Source organism: Sorex fumeus, unplaced genomic scaffold, assembly GCF_029834395.1.
Source record: "Sorex fumeus unplaced genomic scaffold, SorFum_2.1 ptg000035l, whole genome shotgun sequence".
Classification (NCBI taxonomy): Eukaryota; Metazoa; Chordata; class Mammalia; order Eulipotyphla; family Soricidae; genus Sorex; species Sorex fumeus.
In genome coordinates this window covers 11,732,051-11,745,317 of record NW_026606092.1, presented here as the reverse complement: position 1 = coordinate 11,745,317, position 13,267 = coordinate 11,732,051, and the positions used below count along the sequence as shown (strand labels likewise).

General features: G+C 39.9%; 1 protein-coding gene across 8 annotated transcripts in view; it reads right to left on the bottom strand.

Moving 5' to 3' along the window:
• Positions 1-12,944, bottom strand: part of PRPF40A (pre-mRNA processing factor 40 homolog A) — a 47,154-nt gene extending 34,210 nt beyond the window's left edge. For 4 of the 8 annotated variants that reach the window (XM_056117576.1, XM_056117577.1, XM_056117578.1 and 1 more), the window contains exons 1-2: positions 12,543-12,944; positions 11,298-11,429 (exon numbers count right to left, since the gene is read on the bottom strand). In XM_056117576.1, the coding sequence (XP_055973551.1) occupies positions 11,298-11,429; positions 12,543-12,944 (534 nt within the window). The remainder of the gene's footprint in view (positions 1-11,297; positions 11,430-12,542) is intronic. The other 4 variants (XM_056117580.1, XM_056117581.1, XM_056117583.1 and 1 more) reach the window with 1 other exon arrangement.
• Between the last annotated feature and the right edge of the window lie 323 nt (positions 12,945-13,267).

The window sequence follows — 13,267 nt, the reverse complement described above, 5'->3', positions numbered from 1 at the left end:
TGCACCCGAATCTAAGAATTTAATTACTAAGAATGAATGAAAACCATGAAGACAACAAAGTTACAAGGATTTTAACCATTGATACGTGGAATCTATGGATGAATATAGTCCCATATATTATTTTGATTTTAGTAAAAACAAATCAAAAGGAAGAGCGGACAGAGATGAAAATCATATAGTACAATCACAACTACGGAAACAAGAATTTCAAGTTCAATTACAAATTCACATACAGGAAATTTTATTACTTGTAAAAGTAAATCCACAAGGCACAACAAACCTAAAGAACATTAAAAGATGGTATACATTAATGAATTTTCCAAAAAGGTTTTGTTGTTGATATTCTTAAAAGACATTTTTAAAAAGTTGCTTGAAAATCAGTGAATAAAGAACCTCACGGATATTGTGAATGAAACTGGGAACACAGCAAATTTTTATTTCTTGGGGGAGCAATGCCCAGCAGTGCTTGAGGAGGATTAAGGGTGGGTTCCATGTAGTATTGAGGATCACATCTATGCCTCCCAGATGCAAAGCAAGCATTCTCAACCCACTGACTTGAAATCTCTTTAGTCCAGATCAACTAAAAAAATTTTAGAATAGGGGGTAGGAGGTACAGCGGGTAAGGCTTTTTTGCACCGCCAGGAACAATTCCTGAGTGCATAGCCAGGAATAACACCTTAGCATCGCCAGGTGTAACCCCAAAAGCAAAAAAAAAAAACAAAACAAAAAAAACAAAAACAATTGGAAATAAATATCAACACATGTTGACCAAACAGACTAATGAAATTTGAAACCTAATATGAGGTATAAAAAACTTAAGAGCTAGGCCTTTATAAATCCCAATAAATTCTTCCCCACAATTAATCTTAGGTCAGCCTTGAATTCATATTCAAACTAGGTTTCAATTCTCTAAGTTCTAACTAATGAATTACGGTAAGAAGCACAATGGGTTGTAACTATGGGAAAGAAAAACAGCCCGGTTATCAAAAGCCTAAGAGAAAATGAATCAGAGTACTTTAAAATGTAAAGACAACATGAGAGTACAAATGGAAAGAGAGTACAAAAGGTAGGGAGCTTGTCTTGCACACAGTAGACCTGGGTTTAATCCCCAGCACTCCAGATGGTCTCCCAATCCTGCCATGAGTTGTCCCTGAGCCCAGAGTGAATAAGCCCTGAGCACAACCTGGTGTGGCACATTAAAAGTGCCCAAATCTCTTATGTAACAGAATATTTCTATACAGAAGCAGCACAAAAATAAATGTACAAATACAATCAGAGCACTTTCCAATTAAAATACTATAGCCCAAAGAGACAAAATGGGAAAGAGAAGGAATGACTAAGTCAATGATGGTTGGAGGGACTGCTCAGGATGGGAGATGTTTACTGAAAGTAGATAAAGGAACAAACACGATGGTTTTTCATGATCTGTATTGCAAACCATAACGCCCATAAGTAGAGAGAATATGAGGTAAACTCTCCCACAGAGGAAGGGGGGTACGGGGGTAGAGGAAGGGATACTGGGGACATTGGTGGAGGAATGGGTGTTCGATCATTGACTGAAACTTAAACATGAAAGCTTTATAAGTGTAGCTCATGGTGATTCAATTAAAAGACACAAAATGCTATTTCAGTAACAAAACACAATTAAGATTACACATAATAAGAAAAGTTTATTATATTAGGGAATGATAAAAGCAAGCCATACTAAAAAATCACTAAAGAACATATGATCAAATTTGTTTGCTTTTTAAAAAAAATAATTCTGGGTCACATCCGGTGATACTCTGGGGTCACTCCTAGCTCTACACTCCTACTGGTACTCGGCGGACCATATGAGATGCCACAGATGGAACCTGGGTCAAATGCACGCAAGGCGAGCACCTTACCTGCTATACTTTCTCCAGTCTCAAGTATGACCAAGTTTGACAGAGTTCTCAAACTTCGAATATTGAAACATTTCAACTCAGAATGTGTTCTAAGTCAAATAAAAAATTAAATTCTCTCTAGTATTTTTGCATATCCTCAGAATGGCATCTACTTTTTTTTAGACCAACGAAGAAAGAGGAAGAGAGGCACATTCATATATTCAAAAGAGAACACCCCTCATGAGGCTTTCTCCAGAGCAGATAAAGCTCCATGCCTTGGCTTTATGAAACTGGTCTTACGGGGGGTTGGATGGCAACTACTTAAACTGACACATCCTGACATGATCAGCAATCCCTTGGTGTTAGCTGTATATCCTAAAAGCAAACAGATCATTTGATGTAATTTTAACCTGAAACTATGATGCTACGAGAAATTGAAGAGCATAAATACAACACAGTATGTTCCTAATGAATATCTTTAAGAATTTGACAAATTAATGAGTTCTTACAAGATTGAGCATCACAGAAAAAGTCTGCTTCCCAGGGCCATACTTGGGCAAAGCTCTAAGAACCGTAAGTGGGACTGAACTGAAGCTGGCTATATGCAAGGCAAATGTCTTTGTGTACTATTTCTCCAACACCACAGACACACTAAATTTTTTTTTTGGTATTCAAGCTTTATTTGTAAAATATTTTGGTCTTATTTTAGATTTGCTTTTTATCTCTTGGGCACATAAATGGAACATCTCACTAATAAAATGTTAAATGGAATGCTGTTTTTAAATGCTTAAAAGGAAAAAGTACTTAAAATTGTTTTTCTCTTGTGATTTTCCCTCCATTTAAGTGAGTCATCATTAGTTTATATTAGTTATTATAGAACTGAGTAAGTATAGCTTACTTAACACTACTATGTGTACTGGATTGACCATACCCACCACTAAAATTCTAATACCACCACCAAAAAGACCCTTCTAGTCTTTCTGTCCAACCCCTGAAAAGAGAAATTCTTAATGTAGCTGCTATATGACATAACTTATAAATCTGGGGCTGGAGCAATTCTAAGGCAGGGAGGGCATTTGTTTTGCAAATGGCTAGCCCGGGGTTATATTTCTGACATCTCATACGGTTCCCACGAGTCCACCCAGAGTGATTCCTAAGCACAGAGCCAGGAGTAAGCCCTAAGCCCCAAGCCCCACTAGCTGTGGCCCCCAAACCCCCCCTCCCAAATTCTACAGACCAAATGATTCTACAAAAGCATAAACTTAAAATGAAACATACTATAAAATCACAACTACACACTGCCGCACAAAATTTCTATTTAAACTTTGAAAGTGTGGAGAAAAACATATTGAGGAAATCTAAGGTAAATTTTTTGAAATTTTTAGCATCTGAATTTGTGGATACTTCAGCGTCTTTGAAAACATAAAACAGGGGCAAAAAGATAGCTCAACAGGCTCGAGCACACGATTCACATACAAAAGACCTGGGTTCAGACCTGACACTGTATAGTCCACCACACAAGAGTGACCCTGGAACATAGCCCCCAAACAAAAAAAACCAAAAAGGCTGGCAGGGGACTGGGGAGATAGCATAGGGGTTAGTTCACATGAATCGTAAGAGCCCAATTTCAGTTCATAGCTGTGAGTATATGATACCTACCCCCAAGGCATTGTCCAGTGTGGCCCAGAGTCCCACCCCCACCCCCTACCACCCTGGGTAATGCTGGCTATGTCCTGCTGGTTCTCAGGGTTCTGCAATCATAGGCCTTAATAATCAAGGGCCTATTCCAGCTGGCCAAGATTCGCTGGAAATGGGCATCTAGAACACCTGATAGCAGCTTGAAAGGCTTGCCACCAAAGTATTCACGAATACTTTATTCGTGAATAGGCAAAACATTTGTGCATGCAGATATTATAAGCAATTCTTTGTTTTTGTTTTCTCTAGATTATAAAAGTGAAATCAATGACCAACACGCTCTTAGAAGAGTAATTTTGGATTAAAAAAAAGTTTGAAAAAAGTAACAAAATGATTGAATACTAGAAGTATCGCACTATATATTCCATTATTCTTAGGATTCCAGTTGGTAAAGTTTCTAATGTTAGATAAAAAATAAGCAAATTCTGGGGCCAAATAGATAGTACAGCAGGTAGGGCACTCTCCTTGCACACAGCCGATCCAATCCAAGTTTGATTCCTGGCATCCCATTTGGTCCCCAGAGCACTGCCAGGAAAGTATCCTGAGTGCATAAGAAGAATTATCCCAGAGTACTGCTCTGTGTGGCCCCCAAACCAGCAATAAGCAAACTCTGTTTATAACTACTACATATTCAAAAAATAGAACAAGGGGCCAGAGGCATAATACAATAGTTAGTGTCTGACCCGAGTTCTAACCCTGGCATTACCTATGGTTCCGGAGCACTGCCAGGTGTGATTCCTGAGTGCAGAGGTGAGAGGAAGCCCTGTGCACAGTTGGGTGTAGCCCCCAAACCAAAAATACATAAAAAAAAGATACGATAATAAAGTATCTCTAAGCAATGCTATAGCAAAATGAACAGAAACAAAGTTAGTTCAATTTTGTAATAGTAAAACAAAGATCTTCATGAGTACCTTTTAAGTTCTTTTCTACGTAATTACTTCCTTTTTAAGTTATTCCAGCTGGAAAGAAATCATACAACCTATTTTTTGTCTAAACACTAACTTAACCTCACTTGATTTTTAAAACCATTCCTACTGCAAATTAGGTGCAAACTAGTCAAATGTAAAAAGCTTGATTCTTGTCTTTTTTAACACTGAACTCTTTTCAATAAGCAAAGTAAAATTAAATAAGCATATTTCAGACGTTAAGTATAGTATTCAGAAACGATTATAGTACTATGAACAATGAAATAAACTGTATGTTTCATTTTTAAAAGGTTCTAAACATGGCCAGGGCCAAAAAGAAAGTACAATGGCTAAAAGGATTGCCATGCCTCTGGTGAGATCCCCATTGGTCCCTTGAGAACTAACTAGGAGTGATCCCTAAGCAGAGAGTCAGAAGTCCTGAACACTGTCAGGATATGTCCCAAACGACTTCACTCCACAACACACACACACACACACACACACACACACACACACGGACAAAAACTGCAATTTTTCAATTAGGTCATAAATCAAAAAAACTTGAGAACTTATTCTAAAAAGTACCAAGGCTCCTTTTGGAAGCAAACCTCCAGTACTAAAATTAGAAGGACACAGGACTCTTAATTTCCCCTCCCCTAAATACTTTAAACTAGATCCAGAGGTCAAAGAGAATGCTGAAAGAGAAAGCTAAACTTTACATGGAGGAAAGCTACGCTTGAGCACCACAGGGAGCAACATGCGCCCACAGAGCACAACTCTGAGCACCACAGTTTGAGGCCTCCCGAACCAAAACAACTCCCCGCTGGGTTCAGTATTGTATCTAGATCAATGATCATTTATTTTCCTATACTAACCCTTATTTTAAATTTCTCAATTGAGGGCACCTCGAGGACAGAGCATGTCTCCTTTACTTATTATGGGGAAGGGGCATAACAGGGGTATAGAAGAAATGCAAACACAAGCAGACACCTTTAAAACTAGTCCTTATTTCTGCATGAGAAAAAGATAACTTCCTGCTTTATAATTATCTGCTTAAAAACCAAAAGAAATGTATTATTTCAACAAAGGTAGATAGAACAAAAGATTAATCTCTAAATTTCCAAATATCCAAAAGTATTCTGGCATCTCAATCAGCAGTTACAAAATAAAGAGTTTGGGCAAGCATCTGAAGAATGACCCCAAGTTTTATGGATTCAGAGTACAAAATCGTGTTACAGGAACACCGTAGTCAAAGATTTAAATGTCTATCAACTATAAAAAGAATAAGAAAGGGATGGAAAAAGGAAGCTGGTGGATGGTACTTTACTCATTCCTACGTAATTGATGCTCCTTTTTGTGCTGTTTGGAAGCTATGTCTTCAAAACTTTCAACAAACCAATTAAAAATCAATAAATAGGGCCAAAAAGGTGACTTCAAGGACTGAGTAGCTATTCTGCATTCAGGAAGCCAGGATTTGATCTCCATCACTGTGTGGTCCCTTGAGCACATCCAACAAACATAGACCCCAAAGTCTACAGAGCAATGCTGTGTGTGGCCCCCAAAGAAAAACCCTCAACAGGTAAACCCACTAACTTTTTCTTACTTTTTGATTCTGCTAATGAACACACTTTGTTATTTAATTTCTTAAAATTAACTTAATGCCGCTTTTTTCATCTAGAGATAAGTGAATACTAATGAAGTACTTCTAGAAGTAGAACTACATGTTAAATGATGGTCAAAGCAAAATGAACAGCTGATGAAAAAGACTGAGGAAGTTGAAGACTGGAAAATCACCCAGTAAAAATTTAAGAGCCTTCTGCAAGAATTCCTAGCACCTTTGGTAAACATTACACCTTGTGACTTCCAAAAGGGGCAGAGGTGGGATTTGGGATTGAGGGATTTTGGGATTGAGCTCATTCTTCCAAACTAAGATTCTTCTTAAATCTTTTAAATATATCTTATACTTTTAAAAAAATGGTAATTAGATAAAATTTTGAATGAGTACCTATTTAGAATACTAACTAGTAAACATAATAAAGACTAACATTATCTTCTTGGATCATAAGTAACCTATCAAGATCTAACTATGCACAACACAGTAGAAAAGTTATATAAACACAGGTATAGGAGAATCTATTCTTTAAAAGCATTTGCCTGGATAACAGAAGTTATCAAGATTCAAAAATTAAGAGGCTAATCAAATCACTGGTTAAATGTCCACTTTAATAGAATAGTTTCCATAATATCTAAACATTGGTAATTCAGAAACAAAAGCAACAAATCAATTTGGAGAGTCAGATAAATCTAAGATATAATACTTGGGATTTCTCTGGAAAGTCTTTACTTCCTCACCAAATTTTTCCTAAGTGTAAAAAACAATCTGTGGTAAAGCTTAAGAGATGATCAAAGGAAATCACACAGAAACACTTGCCTGTAATGAAAAATATGTGGAAATGGGTATTTTAGTGTTATTTGAACATAACTTATTTTATGTTCATTTCCAGTTTTTGCCAAAAGAAAAAACAATGGAAAAAAAAAGTGACAGACACTAAAAACAAGAGTGAAGTACTATAAAAGAGCATCCAAGACAAAGTGTTTGTTTCATTCATTTAACAAGCATTTTACTGAGCATTCATAATGTGCCAAGAATTGGGGCCAATACCAGCAGATCTCTTTAGAAGAGGGCCTAAGAGATAGCACAGCCGGCAGGACCTGGATTCTATCCCCAGAATCCTATATAATCCTCGGAGCTCCACCAGGAGTAATTCCTGAGTGCAGAGCCAGGAGTTATCACTGATAACCATATGTGGTATCCCAAACCCCCAAATAATAATAATAATAAAAAAAAGTCTGAAGTACAACTCCTGCCCTCAAAGAGCTTACAATCTTTTGGGAAGACAAAGCAAATAAGAATCCATAAAGCAAGTTAATAACAAAAGGCCAAAGTTGAGTAATAAAGGCAAGTTAACTAGAACTTCATATATTAATTTAAAGGGATGTCTGTTGCATAAATTTATTACTGAGGAATTTCACCCCTGTTCAAAGTAGGTCTTCTAAAGACAGAACTTAGGTATGTTTTAAAAAAAGCTCACTGAGCTGTCCTTTGACAGCTCTTGTCCTGTGCAAGACCAGTATAAGCTTAGTCATAAAGAAAGTACTCAACATACCATGAAAAGACGAGCCTAGACTCAAAATAGGGAGTATGAATACACGCAATTCAGGATCATGATTCCACTGTACTGTAAGACTCCTGAAAGCTAGTATGTGGAACTTGAACACTATTCTGGGGGGTGGGATGGGTGGTGTGTTTGGAGGGGAGAATCCCTGCAGCATAAACCAATCCCCAAGGTGTTATCTGCACCCCAGGTTTGGAAGTTAGCAAGAATAGAAAAAAAGATCTGTTACAGCCTGTTTTATCTGCTGCATTAACAATAAAACCAAGCTCCTGTATTCCTTTATTGATCAAAGGGTCTCACCTCAAAAATAATGAATAAATAGAATTTGGGAGACATTACTAGGAATTTTCTATTCTTTTGTTTCTATAGTGGGCTGGAGCGATAGCACAGTGGGTAGGGCATTTGCCTTGCACGCAGTCAACCCAGATTCAATTTTTCCATCCCTCTTGGAGAGCCCGGCAAGCTACTGAGAGTATCTAGCCCCACGGCAAAGCCTGGCAAGCTACCCGTGATGTATCTGATATGCCAAAAACAGCAACAAGTCTCACAATTTGTTGTGAGTGCCCGCTCGAGCAAATCGATGAACAACGGGAGGACAGTGCTACAGTGCTTGTTTCTATATTGACATACAAATCTGATATAATACTGACTACTTTTCTTACCAAATAATCTGAATCAAATCGCATACTGTTCAAACTAAAAAGGACTTTAGGGAGAAAAATCACATGTTTTAAAAAAGAACCAGCTAGGAGAACTCTCTTGGACTTAATAAAAAACACCTGTGATAAAAGCAAGACTTGCCAGTCCTTTGTGTATAACGGACAACAAATGAATATAATGTGAAAACATTTACTATAGACACTGAAGAGATGACCTCACGTATAGTTTTAACTTAACGCAAATCCCTACTGGAATAGTTCTACCACTAAGAATAAAAATCACTTAGTACATTTCTTAAATCAGCAATCATTACTTAATTCATTATTTAAATATATACAATTTGTAAGATACCTTCTAGAGATAAGATACTGTTATTTGTAAAAGGAGAAGCAAAACTCTCCCATAAAGTTACTTTCACAGCAAGAGCCAAGGAACTTAACATCCAGGGTAACAGATATGAACTTATAATAATAAAATCTACTTGATATTTTTCTAAATATTATTAACATTCATAGTGAATTCTAAAAAATGTAATCCTATTGGTGGGGGAAGAGAAAGACGGGGACGACAACAACACACCCTACTTCATCCAAAAGCGTACTAAACTTGGAAATACATTAATTCTGGCTTCTGTGGATTGCTAGTCTACTCAGTCTGTGTACTATATTACAATTTTTCAATTTTCATGCTGTGATCAGTAACATGTCAATTACCGCCATACCCCAAATCACTTCAAAAATACCCACAAATTTCAGTCTTTAATGGGTCCCTGAATAAGATCTTAATGTGAACAATGCAAAACTTGCAATAAATATAAAAGTCCCATCCACAGCCTCTGTCCCAAGTCTAAAGAATTTGTGAATCTTTGTAAAATTAAATGGCAGAATCCTACCCACTTTAGATCACTGAGTGAATTATGCTACTCTACTTCCCTTTGCTTCTCTCTGATCACTTACTGGTCATTAAAACTTCAATTCCATACACAGGCAGAAAATGACACAGTGGGGAAAAAAAAGCATCCACTTTGTTAGTTATCAAGTATTATTTTTAAGGCAAATGTTTACACGACTTTGAATTAGGTGTTCCGGATCACGCAGGTATTTAAAATTACCCATGTGCTTCTCATCCATTCTTGAAGCTAAAATGAGTTCAAACAGGATTCGGACCCCATTTTATTAAGACATTAATTAAAAAAAAAGAAAATAATCTAATTTTAAGGAAAAAACCATGGGAATTCTCTTACAAACCTCAGGGCTGAACTCTTTAGACAAAAAGAACCTACAGGGAGAGACAGATATCAAAATAGCAAGGCACACTTAAAGGCACATGGCATTTACTGACCCAGGTAAAGAGGAGATGAAAACCACAGAGGAAAATTCAAAGTACCTGACTGGATGTGCAACCAAGTAGCAAGTAGCCATTCCAGGAAGATGGTCACTGATACTGCTAAGAAGAAGGTACTACAAAGTAAACGGGGACCAATTTATGCTAACAAGTCCCACTGTTTAAAAAAAAAAAGGAACAAAAACCAAAGAATGTGCTATTTATTAGAAAAGAATAGTTGGTATCGTGGTTTTGGTAGTGCAACAGCACGATCACAGCAAGGGCAAGCAGATCAATCCCTTGCAAAACTTACCTTGATTGGCCCAATGGAAACAGAAGGCCCCAGAAAAGAGAGAAGCATCTGGCAGTAGCAAATTGTTTTATTTTATCTTTCTGTGGAAAGAAACTATTTTTAAATAAGAACCAGAGCATTTTAAAGAATAAATATTTTTAAAAGCTCATCATATATTTAGAGCAGCTCTACAAAGAAATAAGGGCTCCCTATGCTTAGAGATGGAAACAGAAGTGGAATCAAGAGTTGTTTCTCCATCATCTGGGAGCTTCAAAAATTATTATTCTAGAGCAACAGAATAAGCAGTTTTCAAAGAAATCCTACAGGCAGAAGCCTCTGCGAACAGTACATCTGAACAAAGATTTTCACAAGAAGTTAAAGGCTAGCTATATATCAAATAAAAAGAAAAACTACTTGAAGTAAGTCTTCCTACTCTTAAGATTAAATAAAGGGGAGTGATAAAAAAGGCAAATTCCTTTCCCCACTAAATTTTTAACAATGACTAACTATCAAGGATATAAGGATTACTGAAGTATTAGGAAAATGGTAACGTGCTTTCCAAAATATTGTTAGCCTAATTCTTTTAAAATTGAGATACTCAAATGGAAAGAACCCAGCCACATAAATCTGTCCATTATAGAATCTAATAAGGGAAACAGACATAAAATTATTTATCATAACTGAACCTCTTAGCTTTCTCTAAGAACTCATCCACTGAGTTCAGATCAGCTTAGAAACTTTTGATCCTTATCTCTGCCACAAAAAGTCCGTTTATAATTTATGCTGGAGACAGAAAAGACAGCTCAAGAGCAGGAGGACGAAAGCAATAAGCATTAAAAACAATAAAATGGCTACGTAGAAAATGAATTACCCATTATACAGTCCTATGAAGAATCAAATTAAAGTAGACGCTCTGCGCCCTCAACAGTACACACACTCACACATACACACAGGAGAAAGTTCTATCAGGAATAATTCACTGTAAGCCAAAGGCTACCAGAGTGTTGTTATTTTCAGGTCCTATGCTTTTACAAATCCACCCATAAAAATTACAGACCTATCAGACTAATTTATTCTCATTCAGAACATTTATTTTGTTGACATACTCGTGAGTTATAAAACTAAAAGCCCAAATGTATTATTGTTTAAACCATTAAAGTTTTGTAAATTCTTCATTGTTGAAAATCAATTGAAAGTCAACTTACATATTCAAAATTCGGTTAGCATCATCCATTACTCAACATTTGAGTAACTTGAAATATTATTTGGGGTATAAACTAATCCTTAAATGTTTGCAAATAATGACCCAGAATCTGAAATAGTTCACAGCAATACTACAGGCAAACATAACCGAATACAAGAGAAAACAGAAGATTCTTACTTGTCCCATTGGTGGCCCTCCCATAGGGGGCATCATCTGTGGCATCATTCCGTGAGGTACAGGAGGCATATTGGCTCTCTGACCCATGGGGTGCATTCCCATTGGGGCATAATGCATGCCAGGGTGCCCCATCTGAAAAACAACGACAATTTAAAAGTTAGCCACTCACCATAAATGCTTCCAAAATTCTTATTTACACGAATCAGTTACCTAAGTTGGTCTATATTAACTAGGCTGACACGTAACTGAATAGTTGGATTAGCTAGTATTGCAGGATTCATACTAAGCTTGAAACTGACCAAATACCCAACACTAAAGGGAGAAAATTCAGTATCATTACCAGACAGCTAAGTGACAGGTTTTTGTTTTAAAGCATGCTGCTTTTGATTCGCTGCTGAGTGTTGAATTCAGAGGAAATGATTTGCAAGTTGATAGAAACGGTAAAAACCACGACTTTGTTCTGTTCCACTTGGACTTGTGAACGTCAGCTATTGGCCTTTCGTGTTATTCATGCTTATATTCACCTACAACCTGATTTTTTTAAGACTTCCAAGTGCCGAGTTTACCCACTTTAACTCATGCGAGGTCTGGTCTTAAGAGGTAGGGGGGACCCTGGGACACTTCCCTCTTTAAATTAAAAAAAAGAAAAAATGCCGATTTCCAAACAAGATCTTTTAGCACCAGGAACACTTGCTTCTGCTCCCCACCCCCGGCAAAAAAGAAAAAAAAATCCCCTCCCTTCCAAAGAAAGAGATCTGTCATCCGCAGAGCCCTTTGCAAAACGAGGAGCTTGTCCATTTCCACGCGCTGGGGAAAAGACAACTAGTTCTTTGCCTGTGCGCTGCCCATTGTTCCGGGTTAGACCCGCTGCCTTTCCTGCGGGCGGTGCTCTCTGCGGACGCCCCAGCCGCGGGGCACGCTGACGCCGGGGCGCCGCCGGGAGCCAGCGTGGAGCACCGAGTCTCCGCCGGCCCGGCCGCTCGCGAAACCGGGCCTGCTTCCCCGGCCGGAGGCTCCCCCGCCGCCTCGGCGTCCAGGCCTAGCCCCGCCGGCAACTTCCAGGGTCCCCCCTCCAGGCTGCCTCGGGGGCCTGCCCGCCCTCCCCGTCTCGCCCTCGGCCCCATCCCACCACCTCGAGCTCTTCCTGCGTCCACTCTCATCTTCTCCTCCTTTCGGAGAACGCTTCCTGTCTCTGCCTCCGTTTTTCATTGTGCCGCTTTTCCCCCTGCCCCGCCGATCCCTTACCGAGGGCCGTCTCCGCAGGAAGCCGTCAGCAGAGACCCAAGAGCTGGAGGAAAGGCTGGAGCCGGACAATCTCCGCTCCCCGTCCCCGGTACCCTGCGAGGGAGGATGGCTCTCCATTTCACTCACCATGAGGCCTCCGCGCTCGGCTCCCGTCCCCGGCCTCATCGTCGGGCTCGGACTGCTCCGCCGGCGGCCACTGCCGCTGCACATACCAACAAGGAGCGATCTGAGTGGCTGGCGCCCGCTGGGGCCAAAGGTGAAAGGCTGGCCTACGCCGCGGGGCGGGATCAGCGGCGCCAATAAGCTGACGGGCTTCCCCGCCGTCCAATCAGAGGGAGCTGCAGACACGCAGCTCTGCAGCGATTCGCCCGCAGCCTCAGCCTCACTCGGCGCCGCCTGCATGTAGCGGGTGGGAGGGGGACCGAGGAAGTTTCTGCGCCGAGTTGTCTGCCCGGAAAACTCCAGCAACTTCCCTCCCGGAGGGGAAGGCTCTCGTGTCCCCGCTTCTCGAGCTCAGACCGCCTCCCCGCGAAGGCGGGTGGGCCAGCCGGGGCTCGCTCGCCTCACCCCCGCATACCCAAATGACGCACGCGCCCCCCCCCACCTGAGGCCTCCCGTGGCGGGGGATGGTGGGGATGGGGCAAGCCGCGACCAGCGTTGGCGTAGGCCGGGGCGGGAGGCGCGCGCACAGTTCCCGAGACGGAGGGAGGCGGCGGGTGACGGGA